The 27,775-nt window shown below is 47.0% G+C and overlaps 1 protein-coding gene and 2 long non-coding RNA genes across 3 annotated transcripts in view; 2 read left to right on the forward strand and 1 right to left on the reverse strand.

Moving 5' to 3' along the window:
- The window catches only part of MARCHF10 (membrane associated ring-CH-type finger 10), an 81,545-nt gene that overhangs the window by 936 nt on the left and 52,834 nt on the right, over positions 1-27,775 (reverse strand). The window contains 4 exon segments of the mRNA XM_058561305.1: positions 8,693-8,806; positions 17,931-18,040; positions 20,627-20,793; positions 24,976-26,380. Coding sequence (XP_058417288.1) covers positions 8,693-8,806; positions 17,931-18,040; positions 20,627-20,793; positions 24,976-26,380 — 1,796 coding nt within the window.
- LOC131417635 (uncharacterized) overlaps positions 1,474-27,775 on the forward strand; it is a 34,070-nt gene continuing 7,768 nt past the window's right edge. The window contains exon 1 of the long non-coding RNA XR_009222728.1: positions 1,474-2,102. This is a non-coding gene — a long non-coding RNA (uncharacterized LOC131417635). The remainder of the gene's footprint in view (positions 2,103-27,775) is intronic.
- Positions 3,497-27,368, forward strand: LOC131417636 (uncharacterized). The gene is made up of 2 exons (XR_009222729.1): positions 3,497-3,819; positions 26,418-27,368. It is a non-coding gene; the product is annotated as an uncharacterized LOC131417636 (long non-coding RNA).

Genomic DNA, 27,775 nt, shown 5'->3' on the forward strand with positions numbered 1-27,775 from the left:
GCTCCCTGACTATTTGAAAATGGTTTCTGACTGTTGAAGGGCAAGGAGCAGGAGCAATTGACATCCCCCCATCCCTATCTGGACCCTCTCAGCTTCTACCTCTGCCACAAGGAAGCCCCAACCCCATGAGCTGCCACTGTTCCCTCACCCATCCTGTTCTTTCCCCCAAAGCTAGCTGCCTTGAATTGTGCGTGTGGAGGGGACGGTGGGGGGCGGTGCTCTGGCCCAGCCTTTGGCGTGAAGGCCCTCCCCGCGCCTGTCCACACCTGTATTGATGATGGCTGCAGGAGGCATTGTTCTTGTCCCTGGCCTTGGACTTGGCTGTGGTGACAGTCGTGTGCCAGCTAGGGAGCAGTTGTCAGAGGACTGGGTCACAGAGCTGTGTGACAGGTTGTCAAACCTGGGCACACCCACCCAAGGACTCTCCTCAGCTGCCTTTACCTCAGTGCCATCTGTGGCATTTGTGTGGCCTTGGTTCTCAGGTGCAGGGGAGGGGGTGCCCTGTTGGCATGGGCACCACAGAGCTACAGAGAGGCTGGCATCTCCTTGTGCCACCTGGTGTGCCCTAATGTTTTGCCTTTTTTCCTCCGTTTACCTGAACTGAGCTAGGGCGGCAGGTCACAGCTCTGACTCAGCTCTGGCAACCCCTCTTAACAACGTGCTACCAATCAGGCGAGTCACTGCCAGGCTGCTGGGGACCAAAGAAGAGTGTGGCCCCGGGGGAGGGTGGGAGGCCTGTGCATCTGCCTCTGGTTGCCCTGGCCCTTGTCTTGATCATGGCTCTGGCGGAAAGCCAGGCAAAGGCTGCGTCTGACCAGCGTGCCAGAGCTGCCCCTCTGTGCAGGGCTCTCTTCTGCCTCGGCTGCGCCAATCAGCGTTTGGGGTGTGTGCAGGGGTAGGGGCAGGCAGAGAGGGCCTAGACCTCATTTCCAGGGGAGAAATGGCTGACCCCGCATTGGGACTGGAGCGGGTGAGGGAGTGGATCCTAAAGCTAGTCCCAGCTTCCTGAAGAAGGATGATAAACGACGATCAGGGGACCATCTGCCTCGGAGCAACGCGGGAGGGCAGCAGCGCAGCGCAGAGCACTTGCAGGTTGGGCCCGCAGGGTCGCCTCGGTGGAGACTGCTTTCTAAGCACCACCCCAGGGATACTGTGCTCCTGCCCTCCAGAGACATCAGTCTCCCCTGGGGCCAGGCTTGGAGGCCGGGGTGTCCCTTCCCCATCCGGGAGCCTGGCCCCTGGGGGAAGGCTCCGTCCCGCTCAGCTCCTCCCCGGGCAGCAGGGTGGCGGCGGCCCGCGCGGGGCACTAGGGGTCGCCGCTGCCCAGCCGAGCCCACCCGGACGCGCCCGGCCGCTGCAGGTTTCCCGGAACCGGGAAGCGGCGCGGGCGCCTCGGGGGCGGGGGCTGGGGAGGGGCGCGGCCCGGCGCCGCGCCGAGACCCTGCCCCGAGCCTCGGGCCACCCGGCTCTCTCCGGTCCTGGCGCCCGAGGTCGGCTCACTGTCACGCCCGTTCTGGAGCAGGGTCTCTCGCCAAATGCCGCGATCAGGACGTGCGAGGCGAGGCGCCGAGGCGTTTTTCCCCAGAGGGGGGTGTGTGCGCCCGCGACACAAAGGTCTTTTCTAGACCTCACCGGTCCCTCTCGCTCGCTCTCTGTCCGGCTGCCGGAGGGGAGCAACGGCTCTGGGTCGGCCCAGGCGACAATGCCAGGTGTCCGGGGCGGCCGCCCGGAGTGGCCCCCAGGCCTTGCCAGGGCGCGAGGGGGCGCTGGGCCCTCACCCGGCTCGGCTGACTCCCGCGGTCGCGCCCAGGACCGGGACCCTCTGGGCTCCTTTTGTGATCGGAGGGAAGGGCCTCCCTCGCGTCCCTGAAAATGGTCAGCCCGGGTTCTCAGGACTGCGTGCCCTGAACAATAAAGTGGGTTCTCTAGGGTCGTCCTCTGGGCCCCACCCTGTGGAGCTTTGAGCGGTTCAGCTTCTGCTCCGGGCAGGTCTTCGGGGGTTCCCGAAAGCATCAGTGTGACCGGCTGCGTCGGGATCACCAGGGGCCCACCCATGGCCTGAATCGGAATCTCTGGGAGGGGCGCAGGAATCTATATTTTTGGTAAGTTCTCCAGGTGATTCTGATGGCAAAGCCAGCGTGGGAATCACTGTTCTAAACCTTTTCTGGCAGGTGGTTGTAAAATTTCTCCCCAGAAGAGCCTCTGGGGATGCAATTGTCACATCTCCCTCTATTCACTGTAATGTTTATTCTCCCTGCTGAAGGAGAAGTTCTTCCTGCGTCTGACTGCAAGCCCTCCTGCTTTAATTAAGCACATTTTCTTCCGCTGGCTTTTCTATGGGATAATGAGCCTGTCTGAAGACAGCTGTCCTGCCTCCTTTGAGGGACCTTTCTCAGGAGACCTGTCTTTCTTGTTCAACCTCTGAATCCAGCAGACCCATTTGATTGGGCCTAATGGTGAGAAAATCCAATAAATCCAAAACTAGCTTGTGAATGAATATGGTGCCTTTTGGTAATGGCTAAACAGTCCCTTTCCAGGGTTTAGAAGAAAACCTGAGAGACTTCCCAAGTACTGGATGCTGGAGAATCCCAGCAAAGGGAAAGGAAAGCCCCGCAGTAAGTCATCCTGTGCCCAATGATACCATCTTCCCTTTGGTTGGCCCCTTTCCTTGCTTTCAGGATGAATTAAAATTCTTATCTGTTCTGCCTCCAGCACACTTGGACTCCCCTCCTGATTGCTGCAGCTAGACTTTTCCAAGCTCTGTGGGGTTATTTTTGCCTCTGGGTGGTGGTCAGTACTTCCTTCCACAGTATTAGGTTCAACACAGTGACAGAAAAAGAGTAAATTAGCAAAAGCCCTCAAAATGGCAGGACTGACCCCCAAACCTACTTTCATTTTCTTCCGGCCTGGGTTGTGGGTAATTTCTTGACAACTACGAGAAAGAAGACAATGAAAAATGAATTGTTTTTCCAAAGCAATTGTGAACAGATGTATAATTCCCTAGTCTCAGGAATGTTCTAGGAATCCCTTACATCACCTTAAAGGGGCAGAGAAATCCAGCGGAGGTGCCAAGGGCAGTGTTGATATTCAGTACCTGCAGGGCTTAGCCACGTCCTAAGACACCTAAAGACAGCCACAGCGGTAACCCAGGCCACCTCTGCTGTTTCAGGGCTTCTAAATTTGGCGGTGTGAACAGACTTGCTTCCTTTCAGCAATTGATCTGAGTAGCAGAATCCTATTCTGATGGTCCGAATCACATTTACAGGCTGGGGGTGAGGCCCGAGCTAATTGGCCGCTTGCCTCACCACTGGCTTTTAAACAATCGGTTGTATTCTCCGCCCGGCAGGAAGCAGCAGGCCCATCAAGGCTCTGGGCTCCCTCTTTGTTCTGACTTTATGGCATTTTATGCCACAATAAGAAACACTGTGTACTCCATGGGAGCCCATTGTGCCAGGCTGCAAGGATGCGGGCTCCGGTGCAGAGGGCTGGTGCTCTTCCCCTGGGAGAAGAGGGGCTTTGTGACAGGCTGGGGGACAAAACAAGGGGTGCCGGACACTGTTACTGGGGCAGCTGCCTGGCCAGGTGGAGGCAGCTTTGGCCTGGGTGCCTCTCACCCGCAGGCCAGGGGGAGGGCAGAAGGATGGAATTTCTTCTAGAGCAGCAATCCTGGTTACCTGGTAAATTACACATTGGGACTGTGCCAACCACGCCTCCATTTTCTCTGGGCTGCTGAGACGACCTCATCCTGCCTCTTGCCTGTGCCAGGCGATCACTTCTATCTAAACCAACTCTCACACTCCACCAGGACACGCCATCTTGGTGAGTAGGGAGGTTTTCCCAACTGTGGGCCAAGCCTGGGCTTCCCATATTTTGGGTAGATTTGGTCCTTTGAGGCAAGAGTTTGGTTTTGTAGAAATGGTGTGAATGGGGAGGGCCTAGAGAAAGTCCATCCAGCTTCACACCTGAATGGACCGAGGACCATCTGAGAGCTACTTCAAGACCCTGCCTGCCTCCCAGGCCAGCTACTGCTCTCCCCTCCCCCCTAGTTTCATACAGGTGACAGTTTTCCTGCAGGTGAAATGTTAATACAGCACACCTGGGGCAGAAGACAAAGGAGGGCTCCCCCCCCCCCCCCCCCCCCAGAGCACTGTAGTGATTGGGGAAGGCCTAGGCTCCCTTCTGCCCTTTGCCCTTTAGCACACTGACGGGATTCTTTCTATTGTTTTACCTAGTTGAGTGAATCAGGCACCTAAGGGATATAGGGAAGCTTCCATGGGCAGGCAGGGAGAGGAATGCAGGGTACAGGTACATTTCATTGGGGGGAATGGAGAACATGGTACAGACAAGACCTGTGGCTAGGAGAAAGCCTAGGACGGGGGACTTTGGGGGCACAGACCCTGAATAATGGAATGCTGAAAGCTCCAGGCCCATGTGAGTGCTGAAAGGGAGAGAGGGGAGGGTAGGCAAGTTCATTTAGCTTCAACACACAAGCCAGCCCAGTGTCCGTATCAGGTTAAAGAGTGAGCCAGGTGGGGTCAGGTGAGGCTGGTGCAGTCCTGTGTTCTCTGGAGATGCTCCCACCATGAGCATCTGAAGTGAGAAAAGGCTAATTCCCTGCTGAGCTCTTGCAGAGAATAATGGAGAGTGCTTCCTCAGGCCGTACCTCACTCGGTGCCCACCCAAGCCTGTTCTCATCTCCAGCGCTCCCTACATGGGTCTCCTTACCCTGTCCCATTGCAACAGCCACCCAGCTGGTTTCTTCCCCCTCCAGCCCACCCTCCGAATGGCTGCTCCAGTTATCTCTCAAAGATGCAGATTTCCTGGCCTGCCAATCCCAGGCTAGAAACCCTTTCGTGGCCTTCCAGAGCTACACATGAACCCTTACATCCTGCTCCCTGCCTACACCTGCAGGCTCACTTCCTGCCAGCCCCAGCCATACTCAACTCCTTGCCTTTCCCAAACATGCAAGTCTTTTCACGTCTCTAAGCCTTGGTGTTTCCTTCTACATGGAATGCTCTTTCCCTCCCCACCTACCCGTGTCCTGCCAAACTCTCTAAGATTCAGTTCAAATATCACCTCCTCAGCTGATCAGTGGATGAGAGCAATAATGGAAGCAGCTTTGCCACCAGGCTCCCAAAGTAGTGGAAAGACTGATGGCAAAGAGTACAACCTAATTGCACTAAAAGCAAGGCCTCTGAAACATTGGCTTATGTCCCTGAAGACCCTGCCTGGAGAGTCTGTCCTGGAGAAGGAGTGGAAGAGGGGGAGAGAATGGTGGCTCCTTATGTCCCTGAAGACCCTGCCTGGAGAGTCTGTCCTGGAGAAGGAGTGGAAGAGGGGGAGAGAATGGTGGCTCCTTATGTCCCTGAAGACCCTGCCTGGAGAGTCTGTCCTGGAGAAGGAGTGGAAGAGGGGGAGAGAATGGTGGCTCCTTATGTCCCTGAAGACCCTGCCTGGAGAGTCTGTCCTGGAGAAGGAGTGGAAGAGGGGGAGAGAATGGTGGCTCCTCATGTCCCTGAAGACCCTGCCTGGAGAGTCTGTCCTGGAGAAGGAGTGGAAGAGGGGGAGAGAATGGTGGTTCCTCATGTCATCTAACTCTGCTCTATGTTCCTCACATCTGGCTCGATCTTCTATTATAATACAAGGCACATTGTTTGATACTCTTGGTTACATGTCTATTCTCTTTTAGACTCTGAGTCCCTTATAGGCAAGAGTGTCTTAATCATCTTTGTATTTACAGAATCTAGTTTAGAACCTGGCACATAGGTAGGCATGCAGAAAGTCTTTGAATAAATGAATGTACCTTGAACTTGGGAGTGTTCCTTTACCTGGAATACCTTTCTCTCCACAAATTTGTACTATTACTTTCTCCAAAAAACTCAAGACTTGCCTCCTGGAAGAAGCAGGTTCTGGTTCATTTGTTCATTGTTTGAGCATCAAAAAGTAATTGAGCACCTACTATGTGCCAGGTGCTCAATTTTCTAGGCACCAAAGGACTGTAGGGTACAAAAGAAATAAGGGGTCCATGCCCAAGTTGCTGATGAATACCCCCTAAGCATCAGACGACATCCTTATTTAGCAATCATTTAGCACTTCTGTAGCCACTCAATGCTCCTGGCATCCATAGTGCCTGAGATATGGTCAGTAGTCAAATATAGTTCACTGTGTGCCCAGCATCATGGTGTAGAAGACTGGCTTTGCCTTCAAATAGCTCATGATCTCACTGGGGAGATAAATTGTTTGTTTATGGGATCCCTGGAAACCCCAGGAAGCCCCAACTAGGGAAGATCTTGTGTTGTCAATTTCACAGCCCCTAGGAATTCACTGGGTCCACCAGTCTCTTGACCAAGTGCTACTTTCCAATTGTTTCCTGTTTTTATAACTATGTAAGTCTCATCTTCCAACCTGCTCATAAGCTCCTCAAAGAAAGGGAAATCATGGCATCATGTCTCATAGCCACTTTCCCTGATTCCTACCTCAGCGCTTGATACAGGCCAGGGTGTGAATGAATGAGTGAATGAATGATCATCACCATGAACAGGCATTCATCACTGGGTGTCTTAATGAGACACAACCAAGAAACCCAACGTGCATGGGTTCTCCAGTTCTGTAGATAAAGGAGAGGGAAGGAGGGTTTCTCTCCTAATGTAGTGCCTTTCTTTGGCTAAATGTTACCCTCAGATTCTGAGTATTTTCTACAAAATACTGAGACTCAAATCCAGAAGAGTGTGAATTTGACAAAAGACATTTGTTTTCCTCCTTCCACTTGGGTACCTCTTAACTGGTTATTTTTACTGGTTATGGCTTGGTGGTTTAGGGGGCGAGATCTATTTCAGGGTTTCTCAAGTTAAATGTAAACTTGTGGTGAGAGAAGAGTGTTGCCCCATCTTTTTTCTGCTTCCTTCTGCCCTGGTTCCCAGCTTGCTCCTGGTGTCACTTATTCCTTCTCTAGGATAGTTTTACCAGAAGATTCTTCAGAGTCAATGCTTTAGGGCCTGGGTTTTCATCCATTGGGTTGTACTGTTTGTTGTCTTCTCGTGTCTGCTTTGCTGTCTTGGAGGCTAATGTTGCTCGCATTAGCTTGCTGACGCTGTGGCCATCTGTAACCTATATCAAACCCTGGGAGCTTTGAAGTTCAATGTGCAATAAAAAGTTCATTAAAAAGATGTGGAATCATGAAAATGAGTTTACAGAAATGTTAACAAAAGATCATTTCCTGCTTCCTGTACTTTTTTTTTTTCTTTTCTTTTTTTTAAATGTATTTCTCTGAGGAATTTATGTCACCATTAAAACTACGGAAGAGTTAAAGGAAGGACAGGCCCAGGTCAACAAGAGGGTGAGATTCCTGAGGAGATATCTTGGCAGAGACCCAGCCTGTTTTCTCAATTGAGAGCTCAGGGTCTAAGGGGAGAATTTAAGCCAGAAAAAAAGTTGGGGCAAATCTAGAATTCTTACGACTAATAGTTTGAACCCAGCGTTTTTAATAGGGATGGCTCCAAATGGGTGGCAACAGCCTCCAGTCATGCAAGGTCTGTGGCAATGTAAAGAACACTGGGAATCACCAAATTCCAACCTCCAAGCAGTGACCACTCCTGGCAGATGCCTCTTGTCCACTTGAGGTAGAAGAGGAGAGAGACACAAAGAGAGACAGAGGGAGAGAGAAGAAAGAGAAGAGAAAGAAAGGTGCATGGGATCGTATGGCAATGTTACTAAAACTTCCTCGTGGTACCATTGGTGGCTTGTCCACTGCCGCACTGGCTTGCTTTCCAGTCATGACCTCCTGACGTGAGCAGAAGTCAAGTTTCAAGCCGCCAGGGGTATACTGGGAACCCAAAACACTAAAAGCATATCAGCCCCTGGCATGGTCTTCAGGTGAGGGAGGCGCCTCTGGCCTGCCAGTGGTCTCTCCTGGCCCAGCCACAGAGAGGCATTTAATCAAGAGGGAAGTCCCTTGGGGCTCAGGGTTCTGACTTGACAATGACCAAGTGTACTTGGCCACTTCAGAGGTTGTCCTGTCCACTTCAGAGGTTGTCCTGTCCACCTCCCACATTTTGGTTGACTTTGCTACGACCAGGCTCCAGTTAGTAGCATATCCGAGCTTCTCCTTCCACACCACGCGGCCTTCTAGAGCGCCCCCTGTTCTCTTGTTAAAGGAAGGGCAGCCACGGATGATCATTCCTGGTAAATACATTGTCACTTCTCTAATGACAAATGGTGACACCATCAACACCTTTATTTCTTGTCATACACACACACACATGCTGGAATAACGTACCCTGGGATCCAAAGCAACCTTAACAGCCCTCCTGTGGGGGAAGATCACTGTTTTTCCCGGACCCTTCATGCCTGGGCAGTGGGCATGCCCACACATAATGCACACCCAGCCCAGCAGCCTTTCTGGCCTCTAGTTTGGGGGCAAATATCCCTGGAGGCTCACTTGCTTATATGACCATTAACAACTATTTAATTACTACTCATATTTAATAGTAAGCAATTATGTGATTATCACTCACTTTTTAGCCAGAGGGCCACTGTGCATACACTTAGCAGCCACTAAGTCTTAGTCTTAATGATGACAGTGCCCTATCCTACCAAGTGACCGTGAGGACCTTAACAGATTGCACATCTAATAAACAACACCGCAAGGTTTCTGAGACTGCTGCTGGACAGTCCGGGTCGGAGCCAGACTTACCCTCTCTCTCGCAAGCCAGTTGTAGTTGAGTCTCATGATTTCTGCAAAACTCTGCTCATAGAAGTGAAGCAGCAGCACCAGGTACAGGCCTGAATTCACCAGCTCATTTTGTGCCTAAATATGGAAAAGAAAGGTCTTAAGTTCATCTGGAAAATATCTCTGATCTAAATCATGGGGTGGAGGGTAACAAGGCCAAGAGGTGACAAGAAATGGGACAAGAGCCCAAGCCCCAACTGGGGACCAGAGAACAGAGCAGGAGGGGATCCAGGGTGGAGGCAGCCATCCTGGAATCCTTAACGACCTAGTGGAGGACGCCCGGAAAAAGCTCCAGGCTCCAGGCTCAATCCCACGTCATGAATATTTATTGGGCAGTTACATGTCAAAGCCCTCAGCTGGGTGTTGTTAGGAACACAGGGCAAAAGGTCTCAGCTCCCTGTGGGGACCCCATCATCTGATATGGGAGAGCGCCTTGCTCATAAACAGCTCTAGTACCAGCTGGATATGTCAAGTGCTATGATGCAGATACAAAGGGGAGGAAAGAGACAGATTGAGTATGACATGGGGAGGCTTCTCTGATGGCCCTTAAAGGGTGGGAGGGACTCTGGTAGGTGGCTTTCAGACAGAGGCACAGGATGCCAGCAAAGGCCTAGGGGCACAGGGAACAGAGTGTTGGGCAAAACTCCTACTCATTGGTGTGGCTGGAGTATATGAGGAAGGGGTTTTAGATTTTTAAAAAAATTTTGGCATGGACTGGGGAGATGGTGAGGTGGGACCGTATTAGGCAGAACTGAGGATTGTGGACGTCATGCTGTATGTGCGTATGTAGCTACTGGCCTCTGAGCAGAGGAGTAAACGTGATGAGACGTGTGTCTTAGGAAAGCAAACTTTTCTATGGGAGAATCTAGGACACACATGCCATGGGAGCATCTCCCTTTACAGTTGGACTTAACGATGGTCTCACCTAAGGCCCCCGCCCTGGCTGGTCTATTACCATTTACCTCCCAAAGAGTATGTGCCTGGCAGGGTCTCGGGTGACACTGTGAACCTCAAGGCCTTTGCTCATGCTCTTCCTTGTTTGGTCTGTTGGCTTGTTTTTGTGCCTCTGTTTTGAATGCCCCTCTCCCACCTTTCTACCAGGCTGTGTCCAAAACTTCCTTTACAGCTGCCACAACGTCACCTCCTTGTGGAAGCCTTCCTGATGAACCTCATTTGTTCCAATCATTTCTTTACTCTCTGCTCCTAAGCATTTGTCTTTATTTTGTACATTGCATCTTGCACTTGTTCATGTTGTTGCTTTTTCTTGGTGGGTGTGTTGTGTTTTATTTTTCTCACTGGTGCTTAGAATGTAGGGAGGTACATGGGGAGGATCTGGCCATCTGGCTGACCACGGCTCCTCTGTCCTCAGCTCCTTTGGTGGTCTGTGCTGCTAGGCCTCACCCTGTGGACCCTTCACAGACCTTCAATAAATTAGCGGCATTAGTAACGATTCCTCTCCCTCTGCCACTCTAATCCCCCATCTGTCGATGGGCCAGCCGGTGCTCAGGAAGCCCCCAGGGGACTAAAATCCCCAGCAGAGGGCATGGCCCTTTACATCACCCTTGGGGATGCTTGGAACTGTGACTGTGTCCCCAGGATAGCCAAAGCTTGGACTGGACACAGTGACCACCTCAGCGCCTCTTCCTTCCTTCTGCAGCAGCCCTAGGGGATTCACAGGCCCGTCTCCCTGTTCCCATTTCATCGAGGGCAGCTTGGGAAGCTGGCGCAGAACACACCTCTTCCAGGTTGAAATAGCTGCCAGAAAAGGTGCCCAAGTTGAGCAAGGACAGATGCGCTCTTGCTTCTGAATCAGGGCCAACTCCTTATCTTGGTGACAACTGGCCCCAAGGTCACTGCTCAAGGCCTCTCCACTGTACTACAGTCCCCTCTTTAAAGGCTCTCATCAACTGTCCTTAGCAGTCAGCCTCCTATTTTTAGCCCTCAGTCATGTTTTCTGTGCTCTTCTGACCTTGGCCTAGAGTGGGCAGAGAGGAAGTTGCTTGTTTTCACTTTTTTCTGTTTTAATTGCCTCCTCCCACCTTCCCCATAAGTTGTGCCTCCTTTAAGGTCTGTCTCGCAAGCCACCTCCTCTGGGAAGCCTTCCTAGCCTACCCTTTAGCTCCTCCACACAAACCAAGCCTTGTCCCTTGTGTGCGTCTCTTGGTGGCTGTGGCTGCTTCCTGGAGCTGCCGGCGGCTTTCTCTCCAGCACTCTCTTATCCAGTAAGCCTTTATGCTCATAGACACTTGGATGCATAATGGCACATCAATCAGCTAGAAAATGGCTTGGAACTATCAGGTTTGTCAAACCATTCAGGGAAATCATTTACTTTTCATGACTCAGTAAGGCCCGGAGGCGTGCAGATGGGAAAATATCCACTAATGTTTTCTGCAGATAATTTGAAAAGTCACTTCTGGCAGATTGTGTCTCTTCTCTGGTCTGTGGGAAGGAACCTGTCACACGGTGCCATAAATCTCATTGGCCGGCTCCTTGCTGTGTGCGCCTTGCCCTTCACAGAGCTTGCGATGCTGACAAAGGGGCTGGGCCGACCAATCAGAGCAGGCGTTTCACAGTCCACTCGGAGTCACCCTTTATACTCCAGGCCACAAGTGGGAGGGATTTGAGTTCCAGGGTATTTGTTGGGCAAGGGCAATGTGAGCCAGGTTTTGGAGCCTTATTTATCGGAGCTACTCATGCCCCACCCCTCTCGTGACCCAATCGCATCCCACTTTGACACCATGTGCAGGGCATGGTGGGAAGAGGGCGTGGAGATTTGAGAGGGAGGAGGCCTGTGAAGCAGTAGACTAGAGCTCTGGAGCGCTCAGCCCACCTGCCAGATGTTTTTCTTTCTTTTCTCCTGTCCTCCTTCATTTTGTTAATATTCATTTCCACCAAGAGTTTTGCTACGGGTGGAAATTCTCAATCTAGTCCACTCAAAGAAGCAGACAGCCTGGCTGAACGGTCCATCAAGTCTTCAAATATGTTCAAGAAATGCTCCCAGGTGTGAGGGTGATTAGGTGACTGTGTGTGTCCAAGGACATCTGTCCATGGCTGAGATGGAGCGAGACCAGGCCTATGCTTCAGAGCAATGACAGCCAGAGGCCGGCTGAGACCCTCCTGTGCTGCAGGGCCAGGATGGCAGAAGCACATCTCCATCACACAGTGGGTGTGGGCCCCCTGAATAGGCAGGCTGGGGCCATCAAGTGCTACAACGTTGGGCAAAGAGTTTTAACTGTGCGTTACCAAAGTGACTCCATTTATGAAAACACAATAACCTCCGTACTGCCTGTTTCTCCAAGGCCTCATGGCAAGACGAGCTAACACAAGTGGACCTAGCATTTCAGAAAACAAAACCATCTGACAAGAGGCAAGAATTAAACGTAGGATTCAGGGCAAGGACCACATGTGCTGTGTTTGCTCCTGTACTCCTAGTGCCCCGCCCAGTGCCTGGTATATAGTGTGTGTTCAATAAACATGTACACATGAAAAAATGAGGAAAAAATGCATAATTTTGGACCAGACAGTGGCCCATTCAGCCAAGAATTTTGACTCCAGTAGCTCCAACTTTAACATGCATCAGAACTACTGAGAGGGCCTTTTAAAACATAGTTGCTGGGTACCACCTTCCCCCCTCCCCCAGATTCGGATTCAGCGGGTCTGGGGTGGGGCCCCAGAATGTGCATTTCTAACAAGTTCCCAGATGAGGCTGATACTGCTGGTCTGGGAACCACAATCTGAGAACCACTGCTCTAAACTGAGGAGCAACAGTTGGCAGCCAATAAGCTGAATCTGGCCTGCAGACGTGCTCTGATGGGAAGGAAGGAAATGAACATCTTTAGTTGGGGAGAGTACTCTCCATTTTGTCACAATTGCCACCACTCCCTATTGTGTGACACTTGGAAGATTCTGATCAATTGTTACCTACTTGGCCTCTATGGCATTTGAGTGTATAACCTGTGACTTAAACTTTTCTTAAACCTGTTTTCTCCCGGTCCATTTTGGAGCCTGGAATGTTATTTTGAGATCTACATGTTACTATCCAGGAGTTTTTCCTTCCACTCAAAAACTGAGTGTCCCAACTGGAACCAAGTATGGCTCCTACTTCCAGATTAAAGAGCATACTCACAGGAGGAGATGTGGAGTTGCTTCACAGGCAGCCCTACCAAAAGATGGGCAGTGGGTGCAGAATGCCTGTTGGGCTTAATTTTCAGGCGTCCTTGAGTAAGGAGGGAAAGAGAGCTGAACAGCCACAAGCCCTGACAGGCCTATGATTGGACCACCAGGAGCCAGCCTCCCCAAAGTGGTTACCAAGTCCAAGGGCCCCACAGCTGTTTTAGCCTCATGGGGCCGCTCTCCAGACAGCCTTTAGGAGTTCCTAATCTAGCTCCTCAAAGCCCAGTAACAAGCCTTGACTGTACAGGGCCCCTATGGGAACCACCCCCTGTCTGAGATACATAGGAGTAATCAGATCCAGTGCATTGTTAGGGCCCACGGGCCACATTCACTCTGCTCCTACTCAGGCGCATAGAACCAAACCAGGGAAACATACTCTGATCAGAGCCCCTCCATCCCCTCAGAGACCACCTAAAGGGCATGACCCCCATCTGTGGTCCGATCTTGAGGGAGGTCTCTGTTTGAGATGTCTCAGACCTCGCCCTCAAGGGCATGTGGACAGAGGGCTCCCTCCTCTTTTTCTTTCTTGCTCTTAAACCTCTCTTCCACGGGGAGGCCTTCCTTGGTCCCAAAAGCAGGGCAGACCCCTCTGTGGCTGTCCCTGCAGCTGCCTGCCCATCCCTTGTTCTGATCCTCCCCCATCAGGCTTATGGCTTCCTATGGTCTCCCTGTTAGAAGGCAGCGATGGTGTTGGCCTTGGGCACCACGGTATCTCCAGCACAGTACCTGATAGTAGACACTCAATAAGTGTTTTCAAAGTTAGTTAGTTAAACTTTTATGTTATGTGTATTTTGCCACACATAAAAAAAAATTGAGGGGCCGGCCCAGTGGCATAGTGATAGAGTTCGGCCTGCTCCCCTTCAGCAGCCCGGGGTCACAGGTTTAGATCCTGGGCGCAGACCTACACCACTCATCAAGCCATGCTGTGGTGGTGACCCATATACAAAATAGGGGAAGATTGGCACAGATGTTAGCTCAGGGCCACTCTTAAGCAAAGAGAGGGAGATTGGCAACAGATGTCAGCTCAGGGCCAATCTTCCTCACCAAAAAAAAAATTGATACCTGGCCCCATCCCAGACCAATTAAATCAGAATCTCTGGGGCTGGGCTTGGGCATTTAATAAAAAAAGACATTCAGCTAAATGTCAATTTTAACTATGGGAGATTGTGGTATGTTTATGGTTGCTATAATTAAAGGAAAGCAAAAAAAAAAATCTAAATGGGAAAAATGCATAAGAAAATAAATTAGTGAGTTAGATAGTTAAGTTGGTCGAGGTCAACTGAGAGCCACACTGAGCTGAAGCCAGTTCTAGGCTTCTTTCAGTTCTGTCTCTTTCTTTGTACGTGTCAACATTTGGCACCAGCTACCCTACTTCTCAAGAAGGGACCCTGTTTGCCAGGAGTGAATGGCACTGAGGGTTGGCTAAGAGGGCCTGGATGAGCCAAGGTGTGGGAGTCAGGGGAGGGGCCTGGACCTCAGAAGCACAGGTGTACACGCTAACCTCATGGCCAGGCCGAGGGGTCACCCCACCAGGGACGAGCCGAGCGTGTATTACATCCTCCATATCTTTGCGTGAAACAATAGCTACTCGGTCTTGATCCGTGGAGATCCGTGGAGAGTTCCTAGACTTCTAAGTCACGCTTCCCTAGTGTCTCAAGTTTAACTCAGACTGTTAGCAAACAGGCACTACTAAATTCCCAATAGGCCATCTGAACGGTCAGAACTGCTGTAGAAGTGTGAGCCCTCCACTGCCTTCTGTCAGCAGATAAATGTTGCACGTTGGTTCTTGGGACCGTTGTTCTCCAACCAGGGTGGGTCTGTCATTCTAGTTTCTACCTGTGATTATAAGGAAGGGCATTTCCAAAAGGCTTTGATGGCCTGTCAAGTTTTCACTGAAACTAATTTAGACTGTTTTCTGCTTCCATGTAGAGTAATTACTGTGCTGGGTATTTTCCATTTTCCCCTCTGGGTCTGCTTTCCACCCTTCTCTGTGGCTTAGAGGCTGATCTCAATGGATTGCATGAGCTAGGCTCCCTTGTCCTCTGGCTTCCCATTGTGTTTGGCCAATGGGAGGCCCTGGCAGGAGACCAGAGGGCAGGAGGAAACAGAAGCTGGGGTAATTATTCCTTTGTTCCCTCTCTGCTGGGCAGTGGTGTGGCAATGGCTGCTTTCCTCTACTGAAGGTCACAGGCTGTTGGTGCCTGTCTCCTATAGCTATGGCTCTCCTGATCCTGCTAAATCCCCCTCCCCTTGTCACTTCAAGCCTAAGGTGGTCACATTGCCAGTCTTAGTATGCTCAGTCATTCCTGATTGACTTCTTTTACTGCCCACATTTTTGCCCTTCATTCAGCTCTCCCTCACTCACCCCTGTTGAGTGTGCCACGGTCTCTTTCCTGCCCAGATGTCAGCTGACACGATTATTTTCACAGTTCTTTTTGGAATGTGCTTGTAGCTGGTTCTCTCAGCTGGTAGGAGGCAGTGAGGCCAAGGATCTGGGTACGACCCTGTGTGGGCCAGTTGGCTTTATTCAGTGATGGGCTCTAGTCCTGGTGCGCTTAGCTTTCTCCCTGGAGTGCCAGAGAGCTTGGGCACCTGTGTGGCTGTCAAATGGCAGTTCTCGTTTGCTGAGAGCCTCTCTGCACAGGCACTGTACTAGGCAATGTACTCGGGTCCTTTCCTACATGCAACCCTGTGAGGTAGGAATTGTCGTCTCCCACTTCCCACAGATGAGGGAACTGAGATCCAGAGAGTCTGTAGATTCCCCAAGGTCACATGGTAACTTTGGGGAAGGGAATAGGAATTAGGTTCACATCTTAGTCAAAGCTGGTATGCTTTTTGGTGAGGTGGCCTGCCTCTGGCTACTTGAGTGTATACGTTTTGTACAACTGGAAAAATTTGCTGTTAGTGAGTCAATTCTACACATACCACTGGTAAACCAACAGTATGTGGTGACAGAAGCAGCCTGGCAGAGGGAGAACAATGTGGAAATGCTTGGGCCAAAAGGGGTCTTTACTAGACAAGGCATTCCCCTGGGCTGCACGGTGTTTGTGATGTCTGCAGAGCATTCTGGTAGTATTCCGGGTAACCTGGCCTCATCTGGACACCTCCTTCTCAGGAATTCTGACAGGCTCCGTTTCCTGAAATAATCGATTCTTTGAGATGACCACGCGGAACCTGTCTGCACCCTGGCTGGTACCCTGAACTCAGGCACTCAGAAAGCCTGGTTCCTTTCAATATTTTGACTCCAACATCCTCAGGGTTCAAGAATGTGAGTCGCTTCTGTTTTTCATCTCAGATCTCAGTGCCCGGGGTTTATCACCAAGTGATTCGAGACCCTTAGGCCTCACTGAGTGATTCAAGACCCTCAAAATAGATGGGTTCAAGATACTGAATTTAGGGCCGACCCCGTGGCTTAGCGGTTAAGTGCGTGCGCTCCGCTGCTGGCGGCCCGGGGTTCGAATCCTGGGCGCGCACCGACGCACCGCTTCTCCGGCCATGCTGAGGCCACGTCCCACATGCAGCAACTAGAAGGATGTGCAGCTATGTCATACAACTGTCTACTGTGGCTTTGGGGGAAAAAAATAAAATAAAGATACTGAATTTATTTCTCAGGAAATTGTTTCTTTCTTCCTTCCTCCCTCCCTCCCTCCCTTCCTTCCACTTCCTGATCCTCAGTCTCTGCAATGTTGGTGTGGCGTTAGGCCCTTTACATCAAACTTATTGGTTGTGCTTTCAAATCCCCATTATTACCAATATTTCGTTCTTTTGTCTAGCAGCCTTAGGATTTTAAAAAAGTAACTACAGAGTTGCCCAGACTCACATGCACCATTTTGACTCAGCTGTGCTATTTGCAAAAAAGAGGTCTGGATACAGGCTGCTGATCCAAAAGCCGCAGTGACTCCTCTAAGGGCAACATTTAGTTGTTAACAATGATTTTATAGTTTTAAAATTACGTGCTATACAGTCGTGATTATTAATCATTTTGTCTAATCACTTTATGAGGAAGGTCAGTCTTAAATTATAATGGTAATGATGGGCTATTTTCATTTGATAAATATTTATTGACTGCTTATTATGTGCAAGGTACTTTGTAGATCAGCACCACAGATAGAAATATAATGTGAGCCACAAATGCAAGCCACGTATGTAATTTGAAAATTCCTAGTAGCCACATTAACGAGGTAAAAAGAAACTGGTGAAATTAATTTTAACAGTATACTTTATTTAACCTAATATATCCAAAATATTATCATTTCAACATATAATTAATATAAATTTATTTATGTGACTTATTACACGCTTTTTTTTTTTGTGCTGAGTCTTTGAAATTCAGTGTGTATTTAACACAGCACATCTTGATTGGAAGTAGCCACCTGCTCATTAGCCATATGTGGCTTCTGGCTTCCATCTTGGGCAGTGCAGTTCTAAATAGAAGACTGTTTGCATGAGCATTGGGCAATTAACTATTATCCTGGGCATAAATCCCCTCCCACCTGAGGTTAACTCACTCTTTCGCAGTATTGGAATTGCAATCCAAATGCCCCAGGCGAGTTAATTCACTAGGTGTTAAAAAGCACACAGTAGGCGCTTACTACATGTTTATCAACTTTGAATAAAGCAGTTCCTTATTACCCCAGAGTTACTTGATATATAAATTGGGGACCATTTCCTCCAAGACCCTGATTTTTTTTTCTCTTGCTGCTATTAAACTTAAATGACTTCAGCAAATTTGGGCATGGAGCTTGCCAGACGTTTTGTTATTTCTGTGTGTCCAGTTGGCTACCGCAGCTTCCTACTTTTGTCCCTGACACAGTGGGACCTCAACCCAGGGCAACCAAGACTTTCCAGCCCTCCAGTGGTCTTATTTAGTAACAGACCTTCTCAGAGAAGTGAGCTAAATGGACACTCCCAGACTCACCCCCTGCACAAGCTGTCTACACTCCTTATATCAGGGACAGCGTTTCTTCCCGCCTCGCACCACTAACCGACCTTGGCCTGCGGAGGCCGAGTGGGTGTGAGCATCTCTTACCCGGGACTGCTGGTGCTTCTGATAGAACTCGGTCACATTAAAATCATCCAGATCGACAAGCAGGCCTTGCTTACACATCTCACAGGTCTTCACGGCGCCCAGATCCGCTCCTTAAATTAAAGAATTCCTTGTTACATATAACACTGGGTCTTTCTGTGTTCACTCTTTGGGTCTTTTTGTGTTGACGTTTTGAGAGAAAACTTCTGTGTGTTAAGAACTCTGAGTTTCAGTGACCTTCTTTTTCAAGTCAGCCATCTTCTGTAGAAAATGACCTTGAATCTGAGATCTGAAAAATTTCCTTTGTAATCATTTTCATTATTATGCAAACTTCATATAAGTGAAATACTCATGACTTTTAAATAATAGGTCTTGCTTTCTATTTAAATATAAACATACTGGTTCATAAAATTGGCATTGCTATAGGGAGGCTGCGAGTCTGTAACACAGGTGTTTGCCAAAAGAGGGAATATTGGGCCTGTTGTTGTTGTTGTTTTCTGGCAGACCTAACACAAGTCCAAGCAAATAAATTAGTGAGGACCAAATTGATGGCAGAAGCGATCTTCAATCTACGGCTTAAAAATCTGCCTTTACTCCCGCCCAGGTGACTTCCCATCCGAGGAGAGGGAGGAGCCAGGGGCCATGTGTGGGGACTAACAGAGCAGTGTCTGGGGCCAGCACCTGAGCCTGAGCTCAGCCCCGTTTGGGAAAAGAAACATGAGAAGGCTTCTTTGGTTGCTGTTTTCTTTTTTTAAAAACGTGCACTCTAGGTCAGCATCTTTCCTCCGTTTACCCTATTCCCCAATGCAAGAGTGGAAGATGCAGAACTGTGGCTGTTATGTCTGAGTAAACATCCTGCCATACGTCTTTTCCCCCAGTGTAGTTGCTGCATTTGGCTAATGATGTACTGGTGTTTATTTTATGCATTAGAAAATAGAAGACTAATTAGTTACCTGCATTTATTTAGTAAAGACAGGGTTTGTACAGTTTTATATCCCAGTTCTATTTTTCCCCACTGGGCATGTAAAGATATAGTAAATAATAGAGAATTTCAAATGACAAAGATGAATAGTAATCCCTTATCTACATTTTGTTTGCTTGATTTTTTTTTTTAGCATCATTCTGGAATGCTTTAGGCTACTGAATGTCCCATGTGTCTTCCAGTCTAATTCTGCTCAACATACTCATACTAGCACTGGCATTTACAAGCATTTAGCAGCACGTTCATCAAACATTTCATGAGTAATTTTTTTCCGTGCTCTATGCTTAATTGTCCCAAATTTCTGGTAAGATAAAGCATTGCATGGCAGAGTCATTAGCAACCAAAATCCACTTGTTTCTTCGCTCTCTGAAGGACTGAGCGCTCTGCCTACTGTGTGGAGATGCCTGTGAGCAGCTTGGGCAGTGGTCCTAGATTTCTCATGCTCAGGAAGATGCATTTGTGGAAAAAGGGCTTCAGGGAAGAGACAGTTCATACGATCATCCCACATGTTCATTCCTCTCATTAGATGGTGTGCTGTTCTTGGCGAGAGGGCGCAGCCACACCCCATGGGGACAGGGTAAAGCTCCTAGGTCTCCCAGGCTGCCCGGAAGAATGAAAACCAAGGAGGAGAACAGGGAAGAGCAGAGAAATAGGATCTGGCCATGGGGTAAAAAGTTTGCAGAGAGGTGTGTCTAAAAGACACAGCGGTTATTTTCTAAGTGAGTTGTTCTTTGGTGTTCTATGGTTTTTTGTTCAAGTTGCTCTCATTCCTAAAACCATGTTTTAAAGAAATTTCCTGTTCTCTGCCAAGAAAACTACAGCCAACCTACCTGATGTGGCTGTATTTAGGTTATAACTTCCCCAGGGAGTCGAGGAGGGGCTTCACACCCAGTTACAAATCTGTTAAAGACAGAGCTGACAAAACCAGCACATGGAAATCTCTTTATCGAATATGGTTCTAGAAAATTCCATCAGTGCTCTTTTTTTTAAACAAACTTTTTTTTAATCGAGAAATCCAAAAAGGAAAAAAATAATAGGAAAAAAATCTTCTGAATTTCCAACATACTAAGATAAAGTCTTTAGTTTTCCTTTTTTTTTTTATTGTGGTAATATTGGTTTATAACATTGTACAAATTTCAGGTGTACATCATTATACTTCTATTTCTGCATAGATTACATCATGTTCACCACCCAAATACTAATTACAATCCATCACGACACACATCTGACCAGTGCTCTTTTCCTACCCCTACTGCAAAAAGGCAGCTTTGCTCAGTTTCTTAGGTGACACCCTCTTTCTCCACAAATAAAAGGAAGCAGAACTGTTTCTGCCAGGTGTCTGCTCGCCGGTATGGCTGCTGTGTGCTTGCTGAGGTTCAACCGCTGACCCCATTTCTAGTTTCCTTCCTCCTGGGAGGCAATCTTAGCATCTCTGCTCAGGCCTCAAGCAGGGGTAAAATTCAATAGCACAGGGGTCAGGATTCTTCTCTCAGACTTGGAAATAAGTCCATTCCCCCCCTAATTTGAAGACAGCGCTTAGTCCCGCTACTATCTGTCACGGCTGTGAGCAAGAGTACTGGGTTCGGCGGCCACGTTTCCTGGAGCTGCTGCTCGGTGGAGGAGAGGGAGCAGTTGTCAAGGCTCAGAGTTCCACACTGTGGTGTCTCGTATTAATTATATGGCGTGGCACGTTTGCCGCTCTTCCTTCCCCACCTACCTGATGTTATTTTCACTTTCAGCCACTTTTTCAGGCACTCCTGATGAACAAACTGCAGGCTTCCCACACAGCCGCAAGGCTCCAGGAGGGGGTTGGCTGGGGAACCCCCAGCTATCTGACAGATGCGACACAAGTCTCCCTCCTCCTCGGAGTCCTCCTCCAGGAGACTAAATGGAAAACAAGCCCTCGTGACCAGGAGGCTCCACATTTGCAGTTTCCACAAATACCAGTTCCCAGGGTGTTAATGGGGGAAGAAAGAGGGCGCAATCCCCCCATGCCTTGCCTGCCAGGGCTCTGGGGCTCACCCACTGCTCCCTCTGGCCCTACTGGAAATTCTTCCAAGTATGATTACTGATAATGGGTGCACGAATTCTTCTATCAATTAGGCTCCTCTGCAGTGATTGACACATGTGAGCTGCTCCCATAAATCTAGAGCTGTGGGAAAGGCTGGGAGCCCCTCTCCCTGCCATGGCCACTGTGAGGAATCCAGTGGTGTGGTATGTTGTGAGCACATGGGATTTGCGATCGGAGGCACGGATTTGAGGCTTGCCTCTAAAACTTGTGAGTTTGTCGACTTTGGACAAATTACTTAAGCTTCCCAGGTCTCTGTTTCCTCATCTGTAAAGCCATGGCGACAATAATACTACAGCTACATACTTTACAGGGTTGTGGGCAGACTGGATGTGATGATGATGGTGAACCTGTTCTGCAAACTCGAAAAGGCATCCAATGTCGGGCAACGTACTTGCACATAGAGACCACTGAATAGATGTTGGTTGGGATGAATGATGAACCAATGAACCTGGAGGTGAGCTCACCAATAACCCAACACTTGCCAACAAATTATGCCAACATTCCAGAATGGAAGCTGCTGGAATCTGATGAAGGCAGAATTAATGAAAATGTAAGCAAATATGCAAAGATGTAAGCAGATGTAAGCAAAATTTGTGTCTCTAAATGGTAAGTGAAGAATAGCTGGTTGATGTTCATGGGGTGGGGGGCGCTGGTTTAAGAAGGCTAAGGCTGTTTTTCGGTTCTTTAGAGTCCTCATGGGACTGAGGACTGTCTGGTCAAGGAAAGGAAACTGGCTAGAGACTGAAATCAAAAGAGAGGGAGAAATGGATGTTGCTCTGGATATAGAAGTACATGCTCAGTTTCCTAAGATACCTTCTTCCCCAAGAAAGGGAAGTTTAATGAAAAAGAATTATAGTTTTCCATAATGGTCACAAACAAAAGAAGAGATACACCATGTTTAATAAAAAAAGACTCAATATCTCCAAGACATCAGTTCTCCCCAGAATAATCTATAGATTCAAGGCAATTCCAATGAAAATCCCAACAAGCTGATTCTTAAATGTATATAGTCAAGGACTCCTAAGGAACAAAGTGGGGAAGGAGGCTTTGCACCATCAGTTATCAAAACTTGTAAAGCTACACTTAAGATGATGTGGTATTGTTTTAGGGGGAAAAAAAAAGACCAATAGAACAGAACAGAGAGCCTTGAAACAGACTTACACATTTAGAGTTATGTTATGAGACACAGGTGGCTCTGCGGGTCAGCAGGGAGAGATCCTGGGACAACTGTGTGTTCATAAAGCATATCTCACACCACACATTAAACATGACTTCACATTTAACTACAAAATCCATTTCATGTGAAGTCCTAAGTGTGCAAAGCAAAACTGCAGGGATTTTAGAAGAAACTAGGAAGAATATTATAAGGACCCCAAGTTAGGGAAGGATTTCCCAATCTAGACAACCACATACAAATCACAATCCATAAATAAGATGGATATAATTGACTACATTAAAATTAAGAATTTATTTTCATTAAAAGACATCAAGAAAGAGAAAAGACAAACTGTAAATTGGGAAAAGATATTTCTAACACATAACTGTCAAAGGATTAGATTAGTATCCAGTATACATAAAGGACTCCTAAAAGAAAAATATTCTAAAAGAAAAATGGGCAAAAGACATAAGTAAGTATTTTCACAGAAGAGGAAACATAAATGATCGTTTACCATTTAAAAGGGCACATAAAATGCCTAACCTCATTAACAGTCATGAAAATGTAAATTAAAGCCACAATATTATTTGACTCCCATCAGACTGGCAAAAATTTGAAAAGCCAATCAATACAAGTGCTGGCAAGGATGTATAACAGTATACATCACTGATGAGACAATAAATTGGCATTATTTAGTACAGTGGAAGGTGTGCTACCCGCCAGTAATTCTGCTCCTAGATAAACATCCCAGCAAACTCTTCTCATGTGCACCAGGAGACATTTACGAGAATGTTCATGCAGCACTATTTGCAGAAAACAATATAGAACCTAAATGTCCAACGACAGGAGAATGGCTAAATTGTGGTATATTCATGTAACAGAATACTTTGTAGCGGTGAAAGTGAATGAATTAAAGCCAAAAATATCAACAAGGATGCATCTTGCTAAAAATGTAAGAGGAAAAAGCAAGTTGCAGAAGAATAGATATTCCATGTATACAGAGTTCAAAAATAATAGTAATTCAAAAGTATTCACACTATTATATTGTTTAGGAGTAATATATGGTAAAACCATAAAGCAAAAAACTTCCAACAACAAGATAAAAAGCAAAGGAGTGAGAAATGCAATGCAGGAATGATTTCCTGGGGGTGGAGGGGGTCCGGAGAGAGGAGATGAGGGAGGGAGAAAGGAGATAGGATGGATGAGGGCTCACAAGCTCCAGAACATTCTGTCAGCTGGAATGTGGGCACAGGGATGTCTGGGTTTTGTTTTGTTCCTAATTCTCTAGAGTGTACACACATGTTATATACTTATTGTATGTATTAAAGTAACTAACCAAAAGAAAACATTTAAAAGAGTGTAAGTGGCATTGAGAAATGGGCTTGAAATATTAAAATAAGGTGTGACATAAAATATAAACCAATGTTTACTAAAAATTGTGTTTGTATGCAAAAAGACTGGAAACTACGTTTTTAACAGAGCTTATCTCTGGATTAAAGGGTTACAGGTGATTTTTCTTTTAAATTTATATTTTTAATATTTTCTACAATGAACAGTTTTGAAATAATAAGAAAAGCATAAGGTTTATTATGTACAGAAAAAAGAGAATGTCTGATATAGTACACAAATAATAGCTGTTTAATGCATTACCATGCTTAGAGGTAGATGAGTTTTTAAGAAGAAATCATTTGTAGCCCAAACATATTACTTTGGGATGGTGGAAGTCCAGACTCCTGACAGGTGGGTCTGAAGCCATATTTTTGGGTGGGTGAGGACGGGTGGGTATGAAGCCTTTTGGCCCTTAAGGATGGGTTGGTTGGTTTTCTGGTAGTTTGTTTAATATGTAAAAGAAAAGGTGCTGCTAACTAGAAAGTTCCTTCATGCCTGCAGTTGGATAAAAGACATAGGAGTATGTACGCATTCTATGTTCTATCTTTTCCTCCTTTTTGCATTCTAATTCATTGCCATGAATTTTCCCACTTACAAATGAATGTCCATAGGATAATTAATGGCCCACATGAGCCATACTAACATGCACAAAGAGGGATCTCATTCAAAGAATAGCTTTCCAGATCAGTAAGCCACCATTAAGTCATGGTAACACCTTCCATAAATGAAATGGTAGAATCCTGCCATGGTGTTTAATGATGGCTTTAAAAAGCATCAAATTCCATAGTTGTGAAATATCCCAATACCAACTCACAAGAAAGGAAAGATCAAAGGAAAGGGCAATTCGAAAAAGATCTTATTTCTCTCTCTCTCATGCATGAGAAAGAGCCTATAAAATGGAAGCTGTGGTTACCCCAGCACGGCCCTTCAGAGAACTGAGGTAACTATGGTAACTGTTTGGGAACGGCCTTTTAGTTTGGAAGATTCAAATTCTAGAACTGTTGGTTGGATTTGTGCAAAGTGCCATGAGGGAGAGCTGGTGAACTTCAAGTGCTGAACGTCTCATTCTCTGGGGAGACGGCAACCTTTTTGTAAAAAATCTTCGTTCCTAATTGCTGGCAAGAAGAGCTAGCCCTGTGCAGCATCAGAAACCCTTATATATCTAGGAAACTTGCCTTTCTTAAAGTTACAGTATTCAAGGGAAAAACACTTTGGGAATACTGAAGAAATTGAGCCGGAACCCCGAACTTTTCTTTATAGATACATGTAATTCAAAAGCAGCAAAATAGACAATTTTCTTGAAATAAGCCATCATTGAAATGTCAAGGAAGGGCCTATCTATGACTTAAAATTCCCATGACCCTGTAATGAAAGTACTGCTTATTTCAGCATTGGAAAAACGGAATACAAAATATATATGTATATACATATAATTATGAAAATTCCTCACCTTTCTTGCAATTTCTTGAGTTTCTCAGGGTCTTCCTTTATTTTAGTGGCTTCCTTTTCATCTGTGAAACCAGAGACAGCTATTCTGTTCCCATTATCATTTTGATTTGAGAAATCAGACACTGTAAAGAAAGAAAAAGGTATATTTTCTTGCAGGGAGCCAGGCACATGCAAGTGGCCTTGTAAGTTCATTCTTGGTGGGAAGGAGCTGGAAGACTCCACTAAGGACAAGCTGCTTTGACGATTTAGTAAGAGATCTTCTGTATATAATTGATCCTCCTGAGATCGGCTTGTTAAAGTAATATCTTCTGCTCCCCTGACATCCAATTCATGTGCACTGTTTACTGGAAAATAACTGTGGTTTTCAGCACTGGCAAATGGATTCCTATTTCTAATGGGGGACAGTGGTCGACGAACATTAAGCCTGGAGTTTCCCTCTGAGTCTGAACTGTGAACTAAAATAGATGACATCGACAAGTCTACCGGAATATCATCTCTTAGAGCAGAATGCCTTAATGATCCAGGAGTGTTATAAGATGAATTCATTGATGATCTTGGAGCTCTTGGTCTACCAGAAAGAAAACAGTCAAGAGAACTGCTAGAATTGTTTAAATAGGCTTGCCAGTCTCTTTCATAATCATGGCTGCCAGGCCTATCTTCCACAGAAGTACAATCACTACATACATTTTCAGCATTGAGATCATCATCTAGACTGGCTTCGGATTTGGGGTCCCAGGAATGAAAGGTCTTTTTCTCATTTTCACTATCACCACTGTCATTCTCTTTAGCAGACCCCCCATCAGGCAGCCCGGGATCTTGGAACATCCTTTGTCCGACAGAAGGCTGCTCTGTCCCTGGCTCCACTGCATTGCTTATTCTTAATGAGCTATGACCGGACTCACTTCTTCTTACAGAATTAGTTCTGCAATTTTCAGGATTTTCTTCAAAATTTTTATTTTTGGCCCGAGTGGCCGATGTTCCAGGAAATCTACTTCTCTTATGATTGGAAGGAGAACGGGATGATTGCATACCAAGCAACAAACGCTCTTCCTCTACGTGGGTTTCCTCTTCGGTGTCATCATTTTCTCCTCCAGGGTTTAGTGATAATATGGAATAAAAATCTTCATCTCTGAACCTAAATGATGCCCTTCTTGGCCCTCTCATGGTAGTGGTTATAAGTGGTGGCCTCAAGGACTTGCTCAACACTTGAGGACTATTTGTTCCTTGGAAGGCCTGAGATAGAGCTAGATGTGGCTCATTCTGGGAAAGACCACTGGGGTCTCCTTTTTTGGCTCTCTCAGGGGTGTTCTCAGTCATTGTCATGAGCTGTGAGGATGGGACTAAGTTTCTTCTCTCTAGAGTTGGCTTCTTCAGCTTAGTGTCACTTGCCCACATGGGTTCTGGATCTGCATTAAGAAAAACAAATTTATCATTCTATTATAGGTGCTCATGGATGAAAAACCCCTAACACCAAAGGTGAGGATCCCTTAAGGCAACAAACAAGCCCTAGAGAAGAAACTATGCATGGTCAACATGGCTGGAGGTACAAGAGGAGTATAGGAGAGTTGGCTTCATTTTATTGCTTCTGAATTCTCCTTTGTACATTTGGGGAGCTCAGGCTGGTTCTGGGGAAACTAGAAGACTCTGAGGATACAGGTCCTGGCTGCAGAAGCTTCAGGAAGACTGTCCAACCCCAAGTCAGTCAAGGTTGACGATGGCTAAATCTCTCAAATGATGCTTTTCATTCCAGTATTTATTGAAAAGGAAAACCAGCACTCCAGGAATAACTTCTATGAAAACCACCAGTGCTTCCTCATCTGAATTCTTTCAACATACATTTATGACATTCCTGCTTCACACACAGCTTCACAAAATCTTAACAAAAGTACAATCTACCTTGGAAGATTGGAAGGAAGGCTCTAGAAGCTGGTGCCCAGTTACACTGATGATTTTGGTTACATTTACTACTTAGCGCAAATAAAAATTATAAATCTCTCATGAAATCATTATCTTCTCTTTGTCACTAGCCCCTAGTCAATCTGTAATCTCTGGCTATAACAGAATTCTCCCAGTCTCCTCCCCACCCCCACTGAATCTAAGGGATGTGGCGATGTAGAGAGAGGAGAGAGATCAAGTATCCAAATGGGTAGGAATTTCTATTGATGAAATCACTTGGTCAAAACTTGCCTAATAAAAATAATGAATAAGCACACTTATCGAGGGCTTATACTGCACTAGTCAGGCATCATGCTAACTATATTACATACAGACATTTAGGCTCACACCCTATGAAACAGGTACCACAATCACACCACATTATAATTGAGGGCACCAAGGCTTAGGGAAGTCACATAACTTACCCAAGATCATATTTCTTGTAAGTGATGGAGTGCTCATTTGAACTCAAGCCTGCCTGATACCACCGTTGGTGTTTTTAACCACTACCCTGCGTTACCCCTTAAGAAACTGGCTGGACTTTCTGTTTCCATGTGAAAACAAGAATCCATTTAATTCATCGCCGTGTGTGTGTGCTCTTGAGGGTTTTTTACCCTCTCAAGGTGGATAGGACACTGAAAGTACTTCTCTGATTCCACTTACCTTTGGTCCCTCCTGACATCGGCCTTCCCCACCTCTGCTCCGCTCGCTGCTATCCTCAGGATCTGATGAGGTGCTGCTGTCCACATCATTCAGTTTCTAAAGTGATTCACACTACAGAGTGGACAGGACTCCACAGGTTCGGGGAGGCCTGTGTGGTAACAGCTCAAGCAGGTGAAATGCAAATCCTCGGAGCGTCCAGCTCA

Source organism: Diceros bicornis, chromosome 18, assembly GCF_020826845.1.
Source record: "Diceros bicornis minor isolate mBicDic1 chromosome 18, mDicBic1.mat.cur, whole genome shotgun sequence".
Lineage (NCBI taxonomy): Eukaryota > Metazoa > Chordata > Mammalia > Perissodactyla > Rhinocerotidae > Diceros > Diceros bicornis.